General features: G+C 40.8%; 1 protein-coding gene across 5 annotated transcripts in view; it reads right to left on the bottom strand.

The window, feature by feature from the left end:
* Positions 1 to 24,246, bottom strand: part of CLCC1 (chloride channel CLIC like 1) — a 31,484-nt gene extending 7,238 nt beyond the window's left edge. For 2 of the 5 annotated variants that reach the window (XM_043460463.1, XM_043460468.1), the window contains exons 1-7: positions 24,080 to 24,244; positions 8,691 to 8,831; positions 8,163 to 8,264; positions 5,953 to 6,060; positions 3,732 to 3,953; positions 3,359 to 3,499; positions 1,908 to 2,001 (exon numbers count right to left, since the gene is read on the bottom strand). In XM_043460463.1, the coding sequence (XP_043316398.1) occupies positions 1,908 to 2,001; positions 3,359 to 3,499; positions 3,732 to 3,953; positions 5,953 to 6,060; positions 8,163 to 8,264; positions 8,691 to 8,819 (796 nt within the window). In that variant the 5' untranslated portion in view covers positions 8,820 to 8,831; positions 24,080 to 24,244. Of the gene's footprint in view, positions 1 to 1,907; positions 2,002 to 3,358; positions 3,500 to 3,731; positions 3,954 to 5,952; positions 6,061 to 8,162; positions 8,265 to 8,690; positions 8,832 to 24,079 lie in introns of all 5 variants that reach the window. The other 3 variants (XM_043460464.1, XM_043460466.1, XM_043460467.1) reach the window with 3 other exon arrangements.
* Positions 24,247 to 27,048: the final 2,802 nt, after the last annotated feature.

Here is a 27,048-nt window from a genome sequence, read left to right as displayed (position 1 = left end):
GTTTATTTTAAAAATCCATTCAAATTATGCAAGTCTTATACAGAGAAAATATTTTATGAAGATTTCTAAAAGGTAAATAATTTAAAATAGTCCTTTACACACACCAAGGAATCCAAGAAAAAGCTGGAAAAATCTGAGTAAGATAGGTGGCTTGTTTCAAAGTCAATATCCTGGCTGTGATACTGCACTAGTATAATTATGCAAGATGTTATCAGTGGGGAAAAATGGGTAAAGAGTCTACAGGATCTCTCTGTATTCTTACAACTATCTGTGAATCTACAACTATCTCAATAAAATTAAAAAGTCAGTTCTTTAGTTATAAAACAAAGTAGAACATTAGTTCTCTTCTTCTAAATCAGACTCATGTATAATACTTTAACTGTGGAAAATTCTGAAAGAGAATGCTGGGGGAAATATCAATAACCTCAGATATGCAGATGACACCACACTTATGGCAGAAAGTGAAGAAGAACTAAAGAGCCTCTTGAAAGTGAAAGAGGAGAGTGAAAAAGTTGGCTTAAAGCTCAACATTCAGAAAACTAAGATCATGGCATCCAGTCCCATCATTTCATGGCAAATAAACGGGGAAACAATGGAAACAGTGGCTGACTATTTTTCTGGGCTCCAAAATCACTGCAGATGGTGATTGCAGCCATGAAATTAAAAGACACTTACTCCTTGGAAGGAAAGTTATGACCAACCTAGACAGCATATTAAAAAGCAGAGACATTACTTTGTCAACAAAGGTCCGTCTAGTCAAGGCTATGGTTTTTCCAGTGGTCATGTATGGATGTGAGATCGGACTATAAAGAAAGCTGAGCCCCGAAGAACTGATGCTTTTGAACTGTGGTGCTGGAGAAGACTTTTGAGAGTCCCTTGAACTGCAAGGAGATCCAACCAGTCCATCCTAAGGGAGATCAGTCCTGAGTGTTCACTGGAAGGACTGATGTTGAAGCTGAAATTGTAATACTTTGGCCACCTGATGCGAAGAGCTGACTCAACTGAAAAGACCCTGATGCTGGGAAAGACTGAAGGCGGGAGGCAAAGGGGACAACAGAGGATGAGATGGTTGGATGGCATCACCGACTCAATGGACATGAGTTTGGGTAAACTCCGGGAGCTGGTGATGGACAGGGAGGCCTGGCGTGCTGCAGTCCATGGGGCGCAAAGAGTCGGACACGATTGAGTGACTGAACTGAACTGAATAATACTTTATGTACTAGTATGAGCTACAGGAGGCATTCAGCTATTCCCTGAGGCCAGGAAGTAAGGCTGGGCTGGTTTAGTTCCCATATCTTTTTAAGAAAATTAATTTTTTGGACACCTTGATTTGGTGCCGAAATTCTATTCTGAGTCAGTCATTGTGTGGACTTTTATTTACAAACAGCGTTTGATCATTAAACCACTCCCACTGTTAGGTACATATAACTAAAGGCAGTCAACATTAGTGAGAATGTTTATAAAATCTGAAGGAAAAGAAAAGTAAAATAACTTCCCCTCTAATGAACAAAAAAACACACAGGGAAGCTACAATGTCAGATTTCACAAGTCAATACAGAGATGAAATCAAAGATGGAAAACACACTGGTGGACTCTAATAAACTTCTGCTGAGGACCCAGAACGTGCTAGACACTGCTAAGAACTAGATGAACACAACTGAGTCCAGCGCAGGCAGGCAGACAGTATCGGAGCTGGCACAGAGATACCTTCTATCCCTTTCCTGTGACAGCACAGAAACACACAAGTCACTGAAGCCCAAGACTCTGCCTGCCTGTTCTGATGCTAACGGTTCAGTCACGGAAAGCCTCCTTCCGGCATTTTATCATTTGTTTGTAATTATTAAAAACATGTTTCCTCATTCTCAAAAATTCTACTCAAAATAAAGCCAAGAGAACCAATATCTTACCCCAGAGACTTCCACTCCAGTTCATCTTCTCAGCACACACATTGTTAAGTGGCTCCATCTTGGCAACTTCGGCCTGATGCTGGGCAAAAGCAAGCTGACCAACACCAAAGGGAACCATGAAAAGGCTACCAACAAGGAAGATTATGCCTACTTACCCTAAAAACCACACTTCAAAGCATGTCTTCACCACTCATCCAAACCAGACTATTTAAAAATTTTTCACAGAAAAAAATACATATGATTTTTAAAGAGTGGCTCTTTTCAACTCACGGCAAAACACATTTAATAGGTAAAGAACTGACTACAATTGCCTTCTTTGTAAAATAATTATGAGGAGGAATTCTAGAAAACCTTTTTACTGAGAAGATTGTTTTAAAAATTAGTTCAAATATAGCTCATGTCATGCCCCAAAACATAACTATACATATTAAGGGCCTACTCACTCTCTTAAACAATTCATGACAAAATGGTGTTTTGCTTTGAATGATTTTCAGCACAAATGGCCAAGATGTCTTTTCTAAATCAAAGCCCTGGGGGAAATCACAGATAATTTTCAACCAAACTTTCTTCCTTCCTCTAATTTGTAAATAATTAGTTCTAGAAGCTACAGAACTTAGAGAGAAAGGTTAAAGAAATATCACAAAGATTTAATCAGACGAATTCACTGAAAATAGTTGGCTCCTTGACTCATCTTGCTAAAAATGTCTAAAATTTTTCTTCAATGATTATGCTAGTTTGACATGAACAATATGTCAATTTGTCAAGAAAAATAATGATTCTTCCAAATTTCAATATATAATGTGGTCCTGATTTTTAAAGAATAAAAATTTGGGAAAAGTTTATAAATACCTCACAACATCAACAGTGGTTATCTATAGGTGGTAAAAATTACAGACTTTATTTTTGGCCACTCCACACAACTTGCAGGATTCTTAGTTCCCCAAACTTGGATACCTGGCAGTGAGAACACCGAGTCCTAATCACTGGACTGCCAGGAAATTCCCTAGACAATTAAGAAAAAATTAAATTTCTCTGTATTTTTCTATCTTTTCTATATTCTCTGCTATAAATATACCATTCTTATAGTCATAAAAGAATCTAACTTTAGAAAACAGTATTTTGGCATCATTTCCAGCAAAGAATAAAAAAGACTTACCCCAAGTTACCAACATGAGAATTTTTCACGTCTCTACATAACTCTATTCTAATTTAGCTGTCCAGATGCCACACATCAGCAGAATGAAAATCAGGACTGCACATTTCCCTCCACTAACTTGGTCAAGGACTCAAAAAACCAGGGACATCTGAGCAGCTGCCAATTTCCTCACCAACACTCCAATCATTGCCTCACACCCTCACCCGAGGCAAGATTATACACTAGCTCTAAATAGCTTAGTCTTCTATTATGAAATAACACTTTAGAGTTTTAGAAACTTCTACTTATATATTACCTTATATAAATACATCCAATTCCATCCCAAACTGATGAGAAAACTGATGAATAAAACACGTCTCAACTGGGTGTACCAACGAACACAGGTCCAGAGCTCAGTAGCTACTAACACCACGATGCAGAGCAGACACAGAAGCACCTCGAAACAGAAACACCGAGAGTTACTGCCAAGCCATCCTCCCCATCAAAAAAGGCTGAGAGCAAAGAAAAAGAACTGGACTTGAATATACAAAATCATTTGTACCACTGTGCTGCATGTTCATCAACCCACTATCAGTGACTTAGTGTGAGCTCTCAACATAGTTACGGTGAATTTTTTAAACTATTTTAAAAAGTAGACTGTTAATCAGGTCCCCCTCATCCCATCTTACCATCAATACATTATACGGATCCACGCCAAAAAAATCTTCAAACCGCCACTTCCACGTTTCAAAATCATGAAGCTTAAAATTAATTAAAATATCACTTAGTGCATCATCCAAGGCACCTGACTTCCAATCCTCTCCACTGAGGAACTTCTGTATTTCTAGCAAGGTCTGTCTTTTAAGGATAATCTCGGCATCGTAATGCATGTCATCTTTGTTTTCATCAGGCTGAATTAAATTTGCCAAAAAAAAAAAAACAGAAAAGGAGAATTTTATCATTATTCAATGAAACATTAAGATAAAACCAACTTGGAACTAAATATATAATTAGTTCACGATATTTCCCAGGTATAAAATAAGAATAATAATATCTACCTGTCTGTCTCACAGGCCAACATGAAAACCAAAGATAATAAACATGAAAAACATTTCAAAAGTACAAAATTTTCTAATTTAAAATGCTTTTAAAATTATAAAACATTTCAAAATTATAAAACTCTATGCAAGTAACATACAGTACATTTTACTAAATTACAGTTGATTCCTGCTATCTGTAGTACTTACATTCTATAAAGTCACCTTGAACCAGTTAGCAAATACTGAACCATGGTTCCTAAAGGAAATATGGGCTTAGTTTCCTGCAACCATATTTTCATCAACCAATCAATTCATAAGCTTTTTATGTTACTACTTAAAGACACCTAATACACACTGTGGATCCACTAATACTGAGCCCATAGCCAATAGCATTGGGACTCATGACTGACTTAACTTATCTAACAAGGGTATTTTTCTCTAAGGCACATCTCAGCCTCCCTGTGTTTAGGAACGCTAGATAGCAAAACACTTGGGAGATTTTTAAACAGCAAAAGTTTAAAAATTAGAAAATAGCCTGAAAAGATAAAGAGATCACAAAATAACATGGGAGCTGAAAATAGCCTTGTTTCACCTCAACTGAAAGTGGGCTCATCAGGCAACTCAAATGTTTTGCCACTCTGCACATGTCTAAGAGTGATGCAAAAGCAGGAGTACTGATTCTGAGGTTACAAATAAAGTTTAGTATTCAAAATATTAAAAAATATGAATCTACGAATAATGAGGATAAACTATCATTATTTTATGATTCAGTTTAGGACTTTCCATTTGCTGACACAGCTTTCAAACAGCCTAAAATTTAGAGTGTACAAATAAGAAAAACAAAAAGGATCTCAAAAAGCAGCAAAATCTGGGTTTCCAAGAACATACATGACATTCACAACTATCTTTATTAGTGTGAGTACAGGTTAGCAAAATCTCTATAAACATTAACCAGTTAACATAAGAGAAAATTATCTTTTCTAACAGTAAATACTGATTTTTATACTACAAAGTAGGTATAAAATAAGAAAAACCCAAGTATCATGTAATATTACAAATCATCAGTAAGTATAAAAAAGTAGTCACTGATTAAATATTTCTAAAAAACCAAAAACTATTCCAAGCTTCTCCATCTTGAGTATTTTCTAGCCACACTTGTTTCCTCATCTATAAAACAGACTCTTTTCCACCTTGCATTCATTGTAAGACTCTAACTGAAGGGTATACATATGATTACATCTGCTTTTACAGCTCCAAAATAAGGTGGAATTATTACTCATTTAACACTCCCTTTTTTAAAGTTTTCTAGGTGTTTTGCTCCCTGAAGGGAAAACAATGACTCAAAAAAATGGAATCGTACCATTAATCATGAACAGTATGTCCATGCCATGTAATTCTATAAAGCAGCCGTTGCCACAATAAACAGCTAGGGGAAAAATCTTAAAACCCACTTTCCTTTTTCTCAATACATAATGATATTACATCATTTGAATAAGACAGTGTGGAAATGATAGAAAAGAAGTAAGGACTGGAATAGAATTTCCTTACCAAGTCATAAGTCTAAGTTTGCAACTGATCAGCAAAGTTCAAATAGCAAATTTAAAACACTATCCCTCTCCCCCAGCTCAGTTCGGTGGTACAGCAGTGCACAGAGTAAGTCCCCATGAACTGTAAGAAAGAGGAAGGGTCAGCGCTGCTCACTGCCTTCCACCACACCAGCAGCCTGCCACCTTCAGTCCTGCAGGACTGGGTTCTGGTAAAGGCGCGAGTCAGGCATTCTCTGTTGCAGCATAATGATGCTTTATCACTGTGAAATTAATACATAACAAAAATATCCACTACACTCGTTAGTATCACATCAAATACTCACAACTCCAAGCTTTTTGGTTTCAATCAAAATCTTATTTAAGTATCTCCTAAAAACTGGATTGCTTTGACTTTCATAGTCTTTTCTCTTTTGCTTTTCACATTCGTCAATCTGCAACCACAAAACAAATACATTAGTTAGTGTCAGAGTTTAATGTAAGGGTCAAGTTTCTAGCCTAGTGGCCCCATGGAGGTCAAAGTAAGGAGCTGGTTCTTTTCATCAAGCCTGCATTAAAATGCAGATCTGGCCTGCTTTCTGTGGGTTCTCTTTGCAAAAAGTAGGCAACAGAAGAGCACCAGGAGTCCCATACTGCACCAACTGGCAGTTTTCCTGCTGACTTTCAGCAGTTTTAAAGCTGAAGATCATGAAACAAGGAAGCAGAGATGTGGATAAGCAGAACCAATCTCCCCCTTCCTAATTCCAAAGTAATGATTTAAAGAAAGAAAGGAAAAAGGGAGAAAAAAATAGAAAGAGAGCACAGCCAAATAGAAACAGAGACAACATGAAGCTAGAAGATGAAGGACACAGCAAAGATTTTCTTGAATGTGTGTATTACTTTTTGGCCTTTTATTGATTTTTCCTGCCAACTATCAATCATGCCCTACCAAACGGCAGGAATATTTTGGCCACCTGAGGCAAAGAACTGACTCCTTGGAAAAGACCCTGATGCTGAGAAAGACTGAAGGCAGGAGAAGAAGCAGATGACAGAGGATGAGATGGTTGGATGGCATCATTGACTCAAAGGACATGAGTTTGAGCAATGAGTTGGTGATAGACAGGGAAGCCTTTTGTACTGCAGTCCATGGGGTCGCAAAGAGTTGGACACGACTGAGCAGATGTCCACACACAGCAGCCCGTCTGCACAGAATCCTTCATTAGGACAGACTTCCTCTGAACTCAAGTCTATAATCACCGCTAGTTTCTAAGTGAGGGCAGTGCACGTCCTAAGACATTTAGAACCTGCGATAAGCAACTTCCACTTATTACTTGAGTGTGAACCACAAGCTGAGTGGAGCACTGGAATGGGCTTCGGATGATAAACACAGACAGCAGCACACACAGACTCAGGACAGAAAGACACTCAAGAAGTCACAGGGCACTCCTCGGCTTTCAGGCAAGGTTTACAAACCTTAAATTTTTTAATTTCTTTTTAAGAGTAAAAAAAATTTTGTAAAACAAAGACTAAAGACTTCATTTAACTAATCATGTTTTTACAATGTCAGACCCAAAGTCACAAACAATGGAATGAAAAATTTCAGTAAAAGGACATTTCTCCATTTCCTACCATGCAGCCAAATTAGCTCTCTACACCACAAAACGCAGTTAAGACTGAAGCAAATTTTATCCAAGCATTTCTTTGCTAGCGCTCAGATGAGACAACATTCACATTTGGTAAGAACCACAAGCAGCTGCTTATAGACCTCACTGGGATACATCTGGATCTCAATTAGCAAGCTCTCCCAGCCTCTCAAGCTGGAACCCTCTCCCATTCACTCTAGCTCTTCCCTATCCTCAACCACCACAACTTGCCTACTTCACCAGAGAAACGCTGAGCACTTTTCTCTTCACCCCGTCAGCCTCACCATGAGCCTTCAGCGTTGCTGCACCTCTGCCATCCCCCCATCCCAGCCTCCTCCAGGCTGCCGCCAGCACCCTGCCTCAAAACCAGCAGAGGTGGGTTCTTGCAGCATAACCTGTGCTCAAACCAACCAACAGTCTTGACTTACTTCCCTTCTCAGACTACTGCAGCCACAGAAATAAAAGGACTGAATAAATGAAGTAAGAGTTACCACACACCAGATTATAATAATCCCTTATATTTGTAGGAACAACTGTTATGCTTACAAGCTAGCAGTAGAGACATTTCTTCATTTGCTATACTTGTCATGAGTTACTACAGCCCAGCATTGTGACAGGTGATAGAGCATCAAGAATTAATAAAATATTCTTTGTCCCAAGAAACATTCAGCCTGGTAAAGAAATAATTGCAACATAGTGAGATAAATGTTATTACAGGAAAATAAAACTACTATTTTTAAAAATTCAAGGCCAGAGTAAAGAGAAACCAAGGCTAGGGTAATTAAATAAAAAAATCATTTATATATTTGTAAATCATACTTTAGATAGAAACACAAGTAATGTTAGCAAAGATAGAAAACACAGAACAATTTAACACATCACAATACAAAAATCATGAATAAAAAAATCCTAACCTTATAAGTTAAAGAATCAAGTCTGTTGTAACATTCTGACAATTCATCAGCATATGATAAGTCAGGACTGACCTCTTCTTTCTCTGACATACCATATTTCCCCTAAAGCAAAGCAGAGAGAGGTTTTATTTCTTTATAGTTCAGTTGTAAAAATAATCTAGTTAAAAAATAATAATAATCTACAGTTAATGAAGACCAAAATTTTGACTCCATCATTTTATGGCTTTGCTTGTTATATTCTTCAACTGTATTAAACCACCAAAAAGGTAACAGCATCAAATTTATATACTAGCTAAGAACTAAAATCAAATGGGTTTGCTTTTGATCAGCTTTACATTCAAATTTGAAACAGAAATAAACAGGTGGAGTTGAAATCATCTTAGGCTAAGAGACAAGAAGATATTCTGCAGGGTCATTAATCACTGACACAGGACTCTTTCACAGCTCTGTGAAAAACAATAACAAATGTAGACTATTTCCATCACAGGACTGGTAAGGTATTATACACACATGGGTTTTTGTAAATACCTGAGATTTTCTCATTCTTCCTGAAGCAGCATCATAGTTAAGCATGTCTGTAGGATCAATCCAGTCATCATCATAAGCATAAGCAGTTATCAGCCACAGACATTCACAGAGGAGCAGAGAACACAGCATCCTGTGTGAACGCTACAAAAATTAGCACATATATTGAAGTATATGATAACTTTTAATAAAAACAACCTACTTATAGTGTTAAGATAATGCTTTCTTAATAACTGAAATAAAAATACTTAGTAAAATGGTATTTGTATATAAACACATACATACATACACACATAGTCTCATTGAGACTATACATATATTTTTTTTTATAAATGATTCAGCAATTCCATTCCTAGATATATACCCAAGAGAAGTGAAAATGTATGTCAATACAAAAACCTGTACACCAACGTTTACAGTTGCATGATTCACAACAGGCAAAACAGAGAAACAACCCAAATGTTCATAAGCTAATGACCATCACACAGTGGAATATTATTAGGCCATAAAAAGGAATGAAGTATTGATCCATGCTACAGCATGGGTGAGTCTTGAAAACCTTGTTGTTTAGTCGCTAAGTCATATCCAACTCTTTGTGACCCTATGGACTGTAGCTGGCCAAGCTCCACTGAGGACATGGAGTGGGTTGTTATTTCCTTCTCCAAGGAATCTTACCCACCCAGAGATCCAACCCCACACCTCCTGAATTAACAGGTGGGTTCTTTACTGCTGAGACCCCATCACGCCATGTGAAAAAAGCCAGTCACCAAAAACCATGTATTATGATTCCATTGATATGAGCTGTCCAGAATAGGAAAGTCTACAGAGAATGGTAGGTGTACAGACCGAGGATATAAGAGACAGAGGGGTGGTAGTTAAATGGTACAGAGTTTTTTTTTCATTGAAGTATAGGTGACTTACAATGTTGTGTTAGTTTCTGCTGTATAGCAAAGTGATTCAGTTACAGATACGTACACATCCCATTTTATATTCTTTTCCATTATGGTTTATCACAGGATATTGAATATAGTTCCCTGTGCTATACAGCAGAACCTTGTTATGTATCCATTCTACATATTAATATAATAGTTTGCCTCTGCTCACCCCAAACTCCCAACCCATCCCTCCCCCAACTCCCTACCCCTTGGCAACCACAAGTCTGCCCTCTATATCTGTGAGTTGTTACAGGGTTTCCTTTTGAGGTGATGAAAAGTGATCTACAATTAACTGTGGAAATGGTTGTACATTATCCGTGAATATCCCAAAAAACTGAACTGTACAATTTAAATGGATGAATTGTACAGTATGTGAATAATTTCTCAGTAAAGCTGTGCGAAATGGGAAACTTAAAAGGTGCAAAATTAAGATTCAAATGAGGTGACTAAACTCTCAATCAGAGAAAATAGCTTGCTTCATCTAAGCCTCTGCATAAACACTGTCAAAACTGTTTCAACACACTATCTCCTCTATCCAACACTGTCCAATACAGCAGCCATTAGCCACACGTGGCTATTTAAATTAAAATTACACTGCAAATTATTTCCTTAATCTCACTAGCTGCATTTCAAGTGCTCAATTGCCACATATGGCTAGTGGCTTCCAAAATGGACAGTGCAGATACAGAACATTACCATCACTGCAGAATGTTCTGTCAAACCTCTGCGAATAAGGATCAGGTAAGGGAGTTCCAAGATGAGAATGCCCTGGGCCCTGCCCAGTAATGGCTTACAGTGTGGCTGTAGGAATAAAAGTCACTTCAGGCTGAAGCAAACACTTTGTGTTCTGGGTGTGCTGTTTCTTCTTCTAGCATAACACACGCTGAAATTAACCACTTACTGGTCAGTCTCGTCCCGTGCCACAAAGGCTCTCAATCCTGCATGAGAATCACCTGGGAAACTTCTAAAATTTCCAATCTTATGGCCACCTCCCAAGTCAACTTAATCAGAATCTCTAGGTGAGGAACCACTGTCAACTACAAACTGGCACTGGCCTGTCAACTACACACACACACTTGCCAAGAGCACTTGCCAGGGACTGAAAAACAACAGGGGTGTTTGCCATCTGCCTCTGCAAAGACTGAACCCCGTGGGGCTGCAGCTGCAGGCCTTCAACACCCCTGAGGGGAACTCAGCGCAGAGAACGAGGCGCTCTGAGCTCCAGGGAAACCGGTAGAAGAGCTCTTTAGACAGATCTTTTTGGGAACTGTTTTCATGATCCCAATCCTTGCATCTCCTCATACCTAGAAAAGCACTAAATCCACTCATGGAGACATCAGCTCCTTGTGACTAGCAGAAAACCATTTGTAAAGTAAGCACCTGAATGCACTGAACTCCCCCTTCATCAAAATCATATATTTACCTTCCCCTGGGCGCTTCCCTGGTGCCTCAGATGGTAAAGAATCTGCCTGCAATGCAGGAGACCCAGGTTCGATCCCCGGGTCGGGAAGATCCCCTGGAGAAGGGAATGGCAACCCACTCCAGTATTCCTGCCTGGAGAACCCCATGGACAGAGGAGCCTGGAGGGCAGTCTCTCAGAGCTACCTGAGGCGCTGTCTCCTGGCTGCAGTCCTCATTTTGTCCTAAATAAACCTTAACTCGCAACTCTCACGTTGTGCATCTTTTTAGTCAAAACCAGGTGAAGGGATTTTCAAAGCTCCCCTGCTGGTTCCGTCACACAGTGAAGGTAGAAAACCACAGCACTATAACGTGAAATTTTCCAGAGAATGTTAACTCCTTACTCAAGTCTGAATTCACCTTCCTAATGCCCTCTCTGGAGAAGGCAACGGCACCCCACTCCAGTACTCTTGCCTGGAAAATCCCATGGACGGAGGAGCCTGGTAGGCTGCAGTCCGTGGGGTCGCTGAGAGTCGGACACGACTGAGCAACTTCATTTTCATTTTTCACTTTCATGCACTGGAGAAGGAAATGGCAACCCACTCCATTGTTCTTGCCTGGAGAATCCCAGGGACGGGGGAGCCTGGTGGGCTGCCATCTAGGGGGTCGCACAGAGTCGGACACAACTGAAGTGACTTAGCAGCAGCAATGCCCTCTCCTCCATCGTGCCCCACCCCTCTCCAAACCCAACACCCTGCCCAGTGGCCAGCAAGCGAAAGACACTCAGTAATGTAAGCAGCAAGTGCAAACAATCAAGGCCTCAGCAGCGATTCAAAGAGCTTCAAGGGCTGAAAGGATGAAACAGCACATCTGACTGGGAGCAACTGGGAAGATTTCACGGAGGAATGGGTACGGGAAATAGACTTTGAAGCATGGGCAACATTCTAAGATTGCGAGACATGGGAGGCAGAAAGCAACATGTTCGTCTCAGAACCTGGAAACATGAGGATGCACATAGTGGAACGCAGAGCTGGAGAGGTGGGCTGCGATGACTCTGCCAAAGTAAAAAGCTTATAACTAACTTTACTTGCTAACAAGTTTTCAAGGGGGATGGTAACTATATTTGGGGAAGATGAAACCAGAGTTAAATGTACACTCAGTTCAAAAGGTGGCTGAAGTAGAAAAGGATGTTGATCTGAAAGAGTGGTGGCAATGAGACCAGAAAGAACCCACCCGACACATTTTAAAGATTAATTCTACAGACCCTGGCAGCTGAATGCACATTAGAAGGAAAAAAGGAGAACGATGACAGACAGGACTCTTAAGATTTCAAGGCCCACCATCAATAAAAACAGTGATACCATTAACTTAAAGAAACTGAGAATAAGAATACGGCCTGGGGAAAAGTTCATCATTCCTTTGTTCAACATTTACAAAATACCTGCTGGATTCTGCGCACTGTCGTGATGGGGCTAACAGGAAACTAGATCAGTCAGGTCGTCTTTAAGAAACTTACATTCTAGCGGGGGATGACAATAAATGGACAAAAAAGTAATTTCAGATAGTGATAAGTCCTATAAGGAAAACAACACAAGACAAAGGTGTATATGGCCTGGCCCACCCTATACCAGGATCAGCGGCCTCTACTACTTTGGAGCAATTGCTTTTGAGGACCCTCCCATGGAACTCAGCCACCACGCTGTGAAAAGGTTAAGTCACCAGGAGACCCCACGTGCAGGGGCACACTGATCTCCCAATTGGCAGCCAACATCAACCACCAGTCATGTAGATGAGTCCTCTTGGTGGATCCAGTCCAATCCCTTGGTAACTGACTTGGTGATCTGCCACCATCACGTGGGAAAAAATGACTACCCAGCTGAGTCCAATAGAGGCCCATAAGCCACAGTATCATGAGATGAGAAAACGGTTGTTTAAAGCCTCTAAACTTTGGGGTGGTCTGTTACACAGTGGTACATAACCACAATATTAGGCAGAAAAATAATAAACTAACTGTAGAAAAATTTGGGAAAAGAAAATTCAGAGAGAGGAGACAGCAAGCATAAAGGCCCAGGTAGGGATTATGTTTGAAACATTCAAAGAATGGGCAAGAAGGCTAGATCAACTGTTTTTACACCATGAGGTTGTGCTATCCACATTAACCCAGAAGTGCACTGCAGAAACTGCTGGTAAATTGGATGAGAAAAGATTCAGGAGGATGTCAAGGTTTGTGAACTATGTCTTGTGAATGAGCTGGAGGGGACAAGAGGAATAGGCCATAGTAAGGAGTATGGTTTTTACTTAAGTGTAACAGGAAGTCAGCCACTAGAGAGTTTTAAGCACAGAAATGATAGAATCGGGATTACATTCTAAAACCACTGGGGCTGCTACATGGAAGCTGAAACAGAAGGGCAGAAGCAGGAAACTAGAAAGAAGACACGCGGCAAAGCCCAGCTGACAGGCCACCAGGCACATTGCTTCTGCTTTCCAAACACATGGTAACAAGTGGTATCTTCTAGTAAGTATGTGACAATTAAGTCCTGGTCAGCACAACAGCCGTGGGAGAAATATGCACCACATCCACGAAAGCCTCCCTGCTTGAACTTCCATCAGCTGCATCCCCACCAGGGAATGGGGAGGACGCTGAGCCCAGAGGAGGGGAGCCTGACTATGGAAGGAGCTGGGACCCTAAACAACCACATGCAAGGCCACCTATTAAGTGGGAACATGTTTTTTGACTTTCATGTGAATGAAAATTAATTTATTTTAGGGTAAGTCCTAAGATTTGGGGGGTTGGTTTTTTTACACCATCTTGTGCTAACTGTAATTAATATAGAAATGCAGTGCAGAAATTCTGGTAAATTGGATGTAAGAAGTAAGGACAAGAAAAGATTCAGGATAATGTTAAGGTTTGTGACCAGAGCAACTGGGAGAAGGGAAAAGACTGAAGGACACTCAGGTGGGCAGACAAGTTCTGATATATCAAGAGTTCTGCTTCGGACACAGTACATTTCAAATGTTTACTGATATCCACATAGAGATGTCCCATACACAGTATGGAGGTAAGGAGAGAAGTGGGTCTACAGAAATACAGTTGAGAGCCTTCAAGATGTAGATAAGCTATTTCAAATCCTAAAAGATGATGCTGTTAAAGTGCCACACTCAATATGCCAGGAAATTTGGAAAACTCAGCAGTGGCCACAGGACTGGAAAAGGTCAGTTTACGTTCCAATCCCAAAGAAGGGCAATGCCAAAGAATGTTCAAACTACCACACAGTTGCACTCATTTCACATGCTAGCAAGGTAATGTTCAAAATCCTTCAAGTCAGGCTTTAACAGTACATGAATTGAGAACTTCCAGATGTACAAACTGGATTTAGGAAGGCAGAGAAACCAGAGATCAAACTGCCAACATCCATCGAATCACAGAAAAAGAGAATTCCAGAAAAACATCTACTTCTGTTTCACTGACTATGTTAAAGCCTCTGACTGTGTGGATCACAACAAACTGTGGAAAATTTTTAGAGATGGGAATACCAGACACCTTACCTGCCTCCTGAGAAACCCACATGCAGGCCAAGAAGCAACACTGAATGGAGAGTAACATGGAAACATACATTACCACGTGTAAGACAGCCAGCCAAAGGGAATTTGCTGTAAGACCCAGGAAGCTCAAACGTGGGCTCTGGAACAACCGAGAGGAGTGGGATGGGGCGGGAGGAGACACACGCATACCTGTGGCTGATTAATGCTGGTGTTTGGCAGAAACCAACACAATACTATGAAGCGATTATCTTTCAATTAAAAATAAACTAAAAAAAAAAAAAAAAAAGAACTGGACATGGAACAACAGACTGGTTCAAAATTGGGAAAGGAGGACATCAAGGCTGTATGTTGTCACTCTGCTTATTTCACTTATAAGCAGAGTACATCATGCGAAATGCCAGGCTGCATGAAGCTCAGGCTGAAATCAAGACTGCCAGGAGAAATATCAATAACCTCAGATATGCAGATGACGCCACCCTAACGGCAGAAAGTGAAAAGGAACTAAAGAGCCTCTTGATGAAAGTGAAAAAGCTGGCTTAAAACTCAACAGGCGAAAAATGAAATCTCAACAGGCGAAAAATGAAATCACGGCATTTGGTCCCATGACTTCAAGGCAAATAGATGGGGAAACAATGGAAACAGTGAGAGGCTTTATTTTGGGGGGCCCCCAAATCACTGCAGATGGTGACTGCAGCCATGAAATTAAAAGACGCTTGCTCCTTGGAAGAAAAGCTATGACTAACCTAGAGAGCTTATTAAAAAGCAGAGACATTACTTTGCCAACAAAGGTCCGTCTAGGCAAAGCTATGGTTTTTCCAATAGTTATATATGGATGTGAGACCAGGAACATAAAGAAGGCTGATCGCCGAAGAATTGATGCTTTCGAACTATGGTGCTGGAGGAGACTCTTGAGAGTCCCTTGAACAGCAAGGAGATCAAAGCAGTCAATCCTAAAGGAAACCAACCCTGAATATTCATTGGAAAGGCTGATGCTGAAGCTGAAGTTCCAATACTTTGGCCACCTGATGTGAAGAGCTGATTCACTGGAAAAGACCCTGATGCTGAGAAAGATTGAGGGCAGGAGGAGAAGGGGACGACACAGGGTGAGGTGGTTGGATGGCATCATCGACTCAATGGACATGAGTTTGAGCAAGCTCCGGGAGTTGGTAATGAACAGGGAAGCCTGGCATGCTGTCTGTAGTACATGGTCGCAGAGTCAGACACAACTGAGCAACTGAACAACAAAGATGTAGATGAGGTGGATAAACCATGGACTGGCTAAGAGCACCACAAGATCTAATATGAAGATAAAAGACTGAGACCTGGAGCATGCCAACACTCGGAGGTTGGAGAGAACAGGGGATGCTAACAAGAGATGATGTCAATAAGCACCAGTGAGGTAGGAGGAAGACCAGAAGAGGCTGTTATTCCAGAAGCCAAATGAAGAAAGATGGGAACAGATAACTGTATCAAACGCTGCTGAAAGATCAAGTGATCAGAGGACAACAAAATGACCACTGGATTTGGTACAGCAGTCTAGGAGTTAGAAAGGAAACGTTCAGGTAAAGGATTTAGGTCAGGATGACATAGTGACTCCATGTTCCAAAGCACTCCCCAGACTCCCACTTCTGGCCAAGATGGAGTAACAGGGACCAGATTTACCTTCCTGCCTCAACAACCAGGAAAGAACACTGCACAAAGCATACGAAATGGTTTTAAAGACACTGAACACCAAGCAAGAATGGTGATCCTTGAAAGACAGGAAACAAACATGGATAACCCTTCCACTGCCCCAGCTGACTGTCTTGAGAGTCTCCAGACCACAGGCACCCAGAGAGGGAATTCAGGCAGAATTCAGGCCGCTGGGCTCCTTGAGGAGATTTGAGTTGAGTTTGGAGAAACCAAGGGAGCTGGAGATAAGAGGGAAAATCTGCATAGAGACAGACCTCCAGAGGTCTGCAGAGGGTCCCTGCAACACAGTAAAGAATATCTGATCTCTGTTCCCAGTTCCTTCAAAACCCTCAAGTTCTCCCAACTGACAGGACCGTGTTATGCTAATGAGGTGACTCGTGGTAGGCTCCTAGATAGTTTCAGGTTGGGGACTGTTCACCAGAAAAACCAAGCAGGACTTCCCTGGTGCTCCAGGGGCTGAGAACCTGTCTGCCAATTCGGGGGACATGGGTTCAATCCCTGCTTCGGGAAGATTCCACATGCCAAGGGGCACCTGGGCCCGTGTGCCGCAACTACTGAGCCCGAGCACCTTAGAGCCTGCGTTCCGCAACAAGGAGCCACTGCAATGAGAAGCCTGCACACCCAAACTAAAGAAAACCCGCACACAAAAGGGAATACCCAGCAGAGCCAAAAGCAATTAATTAACAAACAAAAAAGACCAAGCACATGATTAGAGGACTGAACTTGTTCAGTCATCCAACCTCTGGGGATGAGAGGGCCACTGGAGATTGAGTTCAGTCAGGTGGCCAATGAATCAATCATGCCTACGGAAAGAAACCTGATTAAAAAAAACTCTGGACTTTGGCTTATCTCCTCCTGTAAGAGCACCAAAATGGCAACTAGATGTTGAACAACCATTGACAGGAGGATGCTGGAACCCACCAAAAAAAAGATACCCCACATCCAAAGACAAAAAAGCCGCAGAAAGATGGTAGGAGGGGCACAATCACGATAAAAATCAAACCCCATACCCACTGGGTGGGTGACCCACAAACTGGAGAACAATAATACCAAAGAAGTTCTAACACTGTTGTGAAGGTTCTGAATCCCACACCAGATTTCCCAGCCTGGGGATCCAACAAAGAGACTGAGAATCCCCAGGGAATCTGTCTGTGAAGCCCAGCAGGATTTGATTATAGGACTTCCATAGGACTAGAGGAAACAGAAACTCCAGTCTTGGCAGACACACACAAAATTGTACATGCACTAAGACCCAGAGCAGAGGAGCAGTGACCCCACAGGAGACTGAACCAAAACTCCCTGCTAGTGTTGGAGGGTCTCCTGTGGAGGCACAGGTTGGCAGGGTCTGACCACAGGGACGGGGGCGCTGGCAGTAGTGGTCCTGGAAGGTCCCCCTTGGCATAATTCCTCTTGAAGGTTGCCATTAACCCTACCATAGAGCCCACAGACCCCAGGGCTAGGCTGCCACAGGCCAAACTAACAGGGAGGGAGCGTAACCCCACCCATCAGCAGATAATCGGAGTAAGCTTTACTGAGCAAGGCCATGCACACCAGAGCAAGACCCAGTTTCCCCCACAGCCAGTCCCCCCCATCGGGAAGCTTATCCAAGCCTCTTAGCCTCATCCATCAGAGGGCAGACAGGAGGAGCAAGAAGAACCACAATCCCACAGGAGCTGGAACAAAAATCACATTACACAAAGTTAATTAGAGTGTTAAAACAGAAAGTTATGTCCCAGATGAAGGGACAAGATAAAACCCCGGAAAAGAAACTAAATGAAGTGGAGACAGGCAACTTTTCAGAAAAAGAATTCAGAATAATGATAGTGAAGATGATCCAGGAGCTCAGGAAAACAATGAAGAAGATGCAAGAAATGTTTACCAAAGACCTTGAAGAACTAAAAAACAACAAACAGATGAATAACACATTAGAAGAAATTAACAGCAGAATAACTGAGGCAGAAGAATGGATAAATGAACTGGAGGACAGAATGATGGAAATCACTGCCACAGAACAGAATATAGAAAAAAGAATGGAAAAAAAAAAAAAAAGGAAGACAGCATAACAGACCTCTGGGACAACATAAAACGCACCAACATTTGCACTATAGGGGTCCCAGAAGGAGAAGAGAGAGAGAGAGGACCTGAGAAAATATTTGAAGAGATAATAGATAAAAACTTCCCTAACACGGGAAAGAAAATAGTCAATCAAGTCCGAGAAGCACAGAGTCTCAAGCAGGACAAACCTAAGGAGGAACACACTGACACCCACAGTAATCAAACTGACAAAAATTAAAGACAAAGATAAAATATTAACAAGGAAAAACAACAAATAACATACAAGAGAATGCCCATAACGTTATCAGTTGATTTCTCAACAGAAACTCCACAAGCCAGAAGGGAATGGCATGATATATTGAAAGTGATGAACAGGACGAACCTACAGCCAAGGATACTCTATGCAGCAAGACTCTCCTTTAGATTTGATGGAGAAATCAAAAGTTTTCCAGACAAGCAAAAGTGAAGAGAATTCAGTACCACGAAAGCAGCTTTCCAACAAAAGCTAAGGGAACTTCTTCAGACAGGAAACCCAACAGGAGGGAAAGACTTAGAGAAAATAAACCCAAAACAATCAAGAAAATGGTAACAGGATCATACATATCAATCATTACCTTAAATGTAAATGGACTAAATGTACCAACCAAAAGACATAGACTGGCTGGGCAGATGAAAACATGTACACATATGCATTTCCACTTACCACTGCACTCTGCTTGACTCACCAAATTGTATGTAATTATTTTACACTGGGCTTCTCTGGTGGTAGATGGTAAAGAATCCGCACGCAATGCAGGAGATCTGGGTTCAATCCCTGGGTTGGGAAGATTCCCCTGGAGGAGGGCATGGCAACCCACCCCAGTATTCTTGCCTGGACAGAGGAGCTTGGCAGGCTCCAGTCGAAAAGAGTTGGATACAACTGAGTGACGAAGCACAGCACGTGTTCCCATTATGGCTTGCAATTGTAATTATCTTTTTTTTGGTCTGGCTATTGATTGTGAAAACAGATAAACATCTTTTACTATTGTGATTATGTAACTCAATACCACTGTATCATGATTGGTCAACAGGAAAATAATAGAATTCTGTATCACCAAAACTACCATTTAATAGAAAAACCTTTAATCACTTTTTAAAATCCTGATGCATAGCAGAATTATCTTGAAATTTTTTGAAAAATACAAATGCTCAGGTATTGCCTTTTTTTTTTCCCTCCAGAGCTCCAGATATGTTTTAAACTAGAAACCATGTTTATTTTAAAAACAACTGGACCATATGATGATCTTTTACTTTTATCTCGTTTCACTTTCTCTATTTTATATTCAGTGCTCCCATTTCATTTAGCTTATGTTTTCCAATTTCTCCATCTTTTTTTTTATGTTCTTTTTCAAGACTTTATCAAGCATAGAAAAGTTTTTGTATTTATATACAGTATAGCATAATATATGTATATTATACTATATGTAATAATATATATTATATATTATAAATATATATTATAATACATGTAATATATAAGTATATTACATTAATATATATTATATAAAAGTAATATATTATATGTATAATATACATAATATATGTATGTTATACTATACTATAATAAATAGTATGTATAATATATATATTTTAGAAAATTTATTAATTTTGCCTAACTAAAAAATTTATGACATTTTGATTCTACTCATTTGACTCACTATGAATAGAATGCTAGATTTCTAATTTAAAAAAATAGATATGCAACAAGGGTTTACTGTATAGCACAGGGACCTATAGTGAATATCTCGTAATAATCTATAATGGAAAACAATCTGAAAAATAACATATGTGTGTATGTGTGACTGAATCCCCACGCGGGGCACCTGAAACACTGTAAGTCATCTATATGTCAATAACATGTATCTATTCAGGAAAAAAACCACTCCAGACACTGCAGCTCAGAGACGCATCCTGGCTGGTGACGCACTGATGTGCTGAGATGGTGAAACGCCTGGACTCCACGAGGACACAGGCGCTCTGCATTCTCCCCAGCAGACTCGCCCTACCTGTCTCTTCATTTGGCCGATCTTCGTCTATATTCTTTATAAGGTAACCATTAACTGTAGTGCTTTCAGTCATTTTAGTGAATTATCCAATCTGATGGGGTTGTGGGAACCACCCAATCTATAGTTAGTTGGTCAAAAGTACAGGTGGCCTCTAAGACATGCATCTTATGTGGGGAAAGTCTTACAACCTTATCTTGCGGGGTGGACACTAACTCTGGATAGGCAGTGTCAGAACTAAACTGGCGACACCCAGTCTCAGAGAATTGGTATCAAAACAGACCCCTTTGAGTATTCAGCACAGTGCTGACCGATGCACGCATAGGAGGAAAGCACCTGAGGCCTGAGAGAGAACCACGGAAAGAACTCAGTGCAAAAATAAAGAATAAAAAGAAATAAGCAAACATGTAACAGGGAAGATGATAAAACCAAAACTTGGTTCTTTGAAATGACAAATAAAACTGATAGCCCTATATATAATAAGATTAACGAAGAAAAAGAGAAGGCGCCCAAAACCAGTATCAAAGAATGAAAACTCATTCATGATTAACATAAAACATTTAGCAAACCAAGAATAAAAGGGAACTTTGTCAGAGTACTATAGCAAGCACTACACTTGGTAAATATTGAGACCCTTCCTTCTAAGATCAGGAATGAGACAAGGGAAAAGGTGCTGGGAGGCATCTAGGACACTGGCAATGTTCTACTCCTTAACCTGTAATTACATCGGTGCTTGCTTTTTAGTAACTTGCTAAGGTGAACATTTGTATTTTACACACTTTTCTGTATGTATGTCTATTTCACATTTTACAAAAGGTTTTTTTTTCCCCACTATGGGAAAGACTAATTAAGCTACTATTATGACCTAAACTATATCCCTCCATCCAAATTCATATGTTGAAGTCCTAACTCCCAGTTCCTCAGAACATTTGAAGGCAGGATCTCTAAACAGGTGATTAAGTTAAAATGGGGTCATTAGCATGGGCCCTACTCCACTATGACCTGCGTCCTTATAGGAGGAAATCTGGACACAGGCAGGTCCGAGGGAGAATGACATGAAGACACAGGAGAAGACGGCCAGCTGCAAGCCAGAGAGACTACAGGAAACCCACTCTGCCGACACCGTGACCTTGGATTTGTAGCCTCCAAAACTGAGAAAAACTTCTGTTGTCTAAGCTGCCCAGTCTGGGGTACTCTGTCATGGTAGCCCTAGCAAACTAACACAAATTTCTTCAGACATAAAAAAAACTAACAAAGTCAACAACCCACAGACTCTGGATATGTTAAAGAAGTTTAACCGCAATGAAGAAAGGTATGTCTAAAAGAACCAAGGAGTACGGGGACTAATCAAGTATACTGATAAATTTAATAAACAACTGAGAGTTTTTTGAAAAAAACTAACTTTTTATGTTTAAAAATGTGAAGTCAAAACACTAGATAACAATAATGATGGGAAAGGCATCCTAAGATCCCTCTCACGCTCCAGAGATACTTAGAAATACAGGGTAACTGTATACTTTATTTGGGAAAAAAAGAGTTACGCTAAGGAATAAAGCCTTGAGAAGATTCAAATATAAAAGAGGAGACTCAAGACTAATGAGAGTAATGGAAGGCAAGCCAAAAACATGCCAAGTGTAGAAACCAAAAGGGGCTTAATCTGAAAGAGGTGTTAGTCACTTAAATAGTCCAGAGAAGCTGAGAAAAATAAAGTCTGAAAAAAAATCACTGGATTGGTTAATCAGCTGGTCATCTGTGAAATGACTTTCATAAAATGATCAAGAGCCTAATTCTAAGCAGTTGAGAACTAAGTAGGTGAAGAGAGAACTGGCTGTGGTTGCCGAGGGGGTGGGAGAGGGATGGAATGGGAGTTTGGGGTTAGCAGATGCAAGCTGCTATATCTGAAATGGACAAACAACAAGGTCCTACTCTACCGCACAGAGAGCTATATTCAGTATCCTATGATAAACCATAATGGAAAAGAAAAAAGAATGTATATATATACATGTATAACTGAATCACTCTTCTGTAGAGCAGAAATCAACACAACAATGTAAATCAACCATTTTCAATGAAAATAAAAGAACTAAGGAATTCCCTGGTAGTCCAGTGATTAGAACTCTGCACTTTCATTGCCATGGGCCAGGGATAAATCCCTGGTTAAGGAACTCCTGCTGCTGCTGCTAAGTCGCTTCAGTTGTGTCCAACTCTGTGCGACCCCACAGACGGAAGCCCACCAGGCTCCCACATCCCTGGGATTCTCCAGGCAAGAATACTGGAGTGGGTTGCCATGTCCTCCTCTAGGGGATCTTCCCAACCTAGGAAATGAACCCAGGTCCTCCTACATTGCAGGGAGATTCTTTACCATCTCACCCAAAGTGTTAAGGAAAAGTACCTTATGTTGGTTTAGTTCAGTGGTGCTACCTGTGATTCTACTATTTGTCAGTAATTAGTCTCTCTCCCCTAGTTTTTATTTTTTTAATCATTTTTTTCATCTGTCTTTGAGGCTAATATCAAAGTTGTTAAATAATAGTAGCAAGTATTTGATTATGTGCCAAAACCGGTTACATTCATTCATTTAATCCTCACAAGAACTCTTAAAAGTAGTACTATTGTTATCTTCATTTTACAGATTAGAAAAATAAGTAACTTGCCCAAGGCCACTCAGCTGTTATGCGGTCCAACCCAGACCATACAGTCCAAGGAATTCTCCAGGCCAGAATACTGGAGTGGGTAGCCTTTCCTTTCTCCAGGGGATCTTCCCAACCCAGAAATCAAACCCAGGTCTCCCCCACTGCAGGAGGATTCTTTACCAACTGAGCTATCAGGGAAGCCCACCAAACCAGACTGGCTCGACCTAAAAACTGCCTCTCCAGGGCAAGATGCCAAAGGTCCTGAGGGGCTATTCTGAGAAGGCGGAGAGGAACTGCGGGATCCCGTCTCTACAAAGTGGGAAATGCAGAGAGTGGGCTGTAACAGGCGATACTAGACTAGGCAGCTACCAACAAAGAGATCTCCAAAGAGACTGCCAGCCACTAAGTGGAAATCGGCATAAAAAAGGCGCATCTGATTTCAACGAGTTTACACGTGAAATGAGTAAGAAAATTAACTTGGATATTAAAGTCAACTGAAGGGCATAGAAATCAGGGGGTTGCAATTTAGTTCGCGTGCGTTTGTGTAGTTTCCTGGAGCCGTGATTCTCAAACTTGAGAGCATTTCTAACAGTTCTTAGATGAGGACGACGACGATAATAATGATGAGAAAGCTAGTCTGGGGACCACACCTTCATAACCACCATCAGAGTGAAAAATGTCATTGTTTTTCACCACCCACTCATAAATATTCATCTCTAATTTTAACATTCAAATTAATTTGGAGTTTTTGAAAACTACAACCAAATCCGAGCCATTCTGCTGACGGTATTCGTTCGGATTATTTTTCAAGTTTTCAGAGATAACTGAAGCCAACAAAAGTCAACGTTTGCTCGCGGCTCAACGTTCTGCGCGTCTTGCCCCCTTTCCCGAGGACGCTCTTCGAAGCGCGTAAAGTGAGAGCAACCGCGCGGCAGCCAGAGTTAAGGCCGCCAACTGGCCGGTAAGATAAGGGGGCAGGTCGCTCGCCCACCCCGGTCGACGCCGCGCTCCGAAGTTCCCCGCAGGCCCCGACAGCGCCCCTGGCCTCGCCTGTGCCGCCGCCCGCAGAACCCGCCCGCTGCACAAACGCAACCGACCTCGCGGACTCACGTCTCGGGTCGCCCGCCTGCCTCTCCGGGAAGACAGACTCCAGCCTTGGCAGCTGTTGAAGATGGCCAGCCGCCCCGCAAGCCGCCGAGCACTTCAGCTGCGGGCCTGCCTAGAGCGCGTCCTCATCGATTCGCTCGGCCGGCGGCTGTATGGCCTTCCCGGACGCGCGGCTGATTAGCCCGTTAAGGGGGCGGGGCCAGCCTCCGTCGGCCTGTTTTAGGCCTCAGTTTCTTTAAGACTTCCCTGGCGGCTCAGATGGTAAAGCGTCTGCCTACAATGCAGGAGACCCAGGTTCAATCCCTGGGTCGGGAAGATCTCCTGGAGAAGGACATGGCAACCCACTCCAGTATTCTTGCCTGGAAAATCCCATGGAAGGAGGAGCCTGGTAGACTACAGTCCATGGGGTCGCAAAGAGTCGGACACGACTGAGCGACTTTTATCCTCATAAGCTGAACTCTGCAAGTGAGATATTATTTCGAAGCCAAATGTATTAAACGGGTACAAAGCGCATTTTCTTATCGATTTATTTTCTCTAAGTTCTCGAATACTTAACATTTGCAATAAAACCCATAAATCTTTTCTGAGCATAATTTTTTTTAATGGGGCATAATTAATGACAACAGTAGTCCTGCAGTATTGGATCCTAGGGAGGGATTGGGGAGTGCACGCTTTGTGGTAATTGGAAATAGTAAGTTTTGCTTTGATTTTGTCCTTAAGTACTGGCCTTGCAGGTTCAGAAAATTCTCCAAAGAGGAAATAATGAATTTTACACATTAGGAGGAATGAGAGGTGTACATAAATTATTGGCAGCAAATTTCAAAGTATGTTAAAATTTGGCATATTATGTAGTACACTTGAGTGTGCATGTTGTTTTTCACAATTTTTTTTAAACTAAAATACACCTGACACAAAATTTATCATCTTAACCATTTTTAAGAGTAGAGTTGTCATTAAGGAAATTTATATTGTTGTGCAAGTATAACCACCACCCATCTCCATACATCTTTTCATCCTGCAAAACTGAAACTCTGTGCACTTTTTAAAATTATTTCCTCTTTGCCCAGGGCAACCACCAAAGATACTCATCTCTATGAATTTGTCTACTCCAGGTACCTTGAGTGGAATCATACAATATTTGTCTTTCTGTGACTGGCCTATTTCACTTAGCATAATATCCTCAAGGATCAACCATGTTATAACATGTATCAAAATGTCCTTCCTTTTTAAAGGCTGACATTATTCCATTGTATTGTATACCACAGCTTATTTATCTGTTGGACTCCAGTTTCTTTCACCTTTTGGCTCTTGTGAGTCATGCTGCTATGAACATCAATGAACAGTATCTCTTTGTGATCCTGATTTCAATTATTTTGACCATATATACCTATAAGTGGGGTTGCTGGATCAAACAGTAATTCTGTTTTTCATTTTTTGAGGAACCACCATACTGTTTTCCACAACTGCCGCACCATTTTGTATTCCCTTCAACAGTGCACAAGAGTTCCAGTTTCTCCACATCCTACTTGTTTTTGTTTTTTGGCCACACTGCGTAGCATGTGTGATCTTAGTTCCCGCACCAGGGATCAAACCTGCACCCCCTGCATTGGGAGCACAGTCTTAACCACTGAACCACCAGGGAAGTCCCTGTTTGTTTGTTTGTTTGTTTGTTTTTTTGATAATGGCTCTCCTACGGTGTGAAGCGGTTTTCAATTGCATTTCCCTAATTAGTGAGAGTATCTTTTCACGTGCTTATTAGCCATTTATCTGTCATCTTTGAAGAAATGTCTGTTCAAGTCTTTTGCCCATTTAATTAGATTTTTGATAGGAGATCTTTATATATTCTGAATATTAATCCTTTATTAGACATGACTTGCAAGTATTTTCTCTGATTTCATGGGTTACCCTTTCACTGTTATGTCTTTTGGCTTACCTCAATTTTTAAAAACACTTAAACATTTAAAAAATGAAATTTGAGTAATTCCCTGAAGTCCAGTGGATAAGATTCAGCACTTTCTTTGCCGTGACACAGGTTCAGTCCCTGGTCAGGGGACTAAGATCCCACAAGCTGTATGGCATGGCCAAAAAAATAAAATAAAAAATGAAACTTGAATCAGACCTCTGAAGCTTCTGCCAGGGAGAAATTAAGGTCTATACCACCCTCCCATCCCCACTCTCCTTCCATGAACCCCCAACTGAGGAGTCAGAGAATGTAGATAGTCCAGTTTTCTCTTTCACATGAACCTCCAAGAATCTATTTACTTCCCTGCAGAAGACAGTATGGATGCACAGGAAAAATGACATGTAACCAGACAGCTATTGAAATAGGGTAATTTTTAGTGCTTATTATCTAATGCACTGCAAAGTGAAAATGAATACCCACATATGGGAGGATCTTCAAGTTTTCCTCCTGACAGTGATGGAGGTAGAAGACGTAATTTTATGAACACTTTTTACCATTAAGTTGATCTGGTTTACCTCAAGAAATTGCCCCCCACCTTTTTTTCCTACTTTTAAACTTAACACTGAATGACCTGCTATAATATCTAGAATGTGTAGTGCTAAGTATGAAAGTACACTAAAGGAGAATGGCATGTTTTTAGCAAAATTCCCTTCTGCATACCTGAGAGGTAGGAAAACGGTACTATTGAATAGCCACAAACTAATCAGATTTCATTTCTAACGTACTCAATTCAATGTAGCTGCAGTCTAACTTAGAATTTATACATTTTTCCTGGCTTTTATTAATCAACTTTCACAGTATATTCAGGGTAGAAAGTTCTTTAGATAGTGAATAAGAGAAGACACAAAAGTTATGCAGTTGGGAAGGATTAAAAATGGTACTGGCACAAAGACAGAAATATAGATCAATGGAACAGAATAGAAAGCCCAGAGATAAATCCACGAACCTATGGACACCTTATCTTCGACAAAGGAGGCAAGAATATACAATGGAAAA

Source organism: Cervus canadensis, chromosome 2, assembly GCF_019320065.1.
Source record: "Cervus canadensis isolate Bull #8, Minnesota chromosome 2, ASM1932006v1, whole genome shotgun sequence".
NCBI lineage: Eukaryota > Metazoa > Chordata > Mammalia > Artiodactyla > Cervidae > Cervus > Cervus canadensis.
Note: the sequence above shows the minus strand (reverse complement) of the source record. Positions and strands in the feature narration are given on the sequence as shown.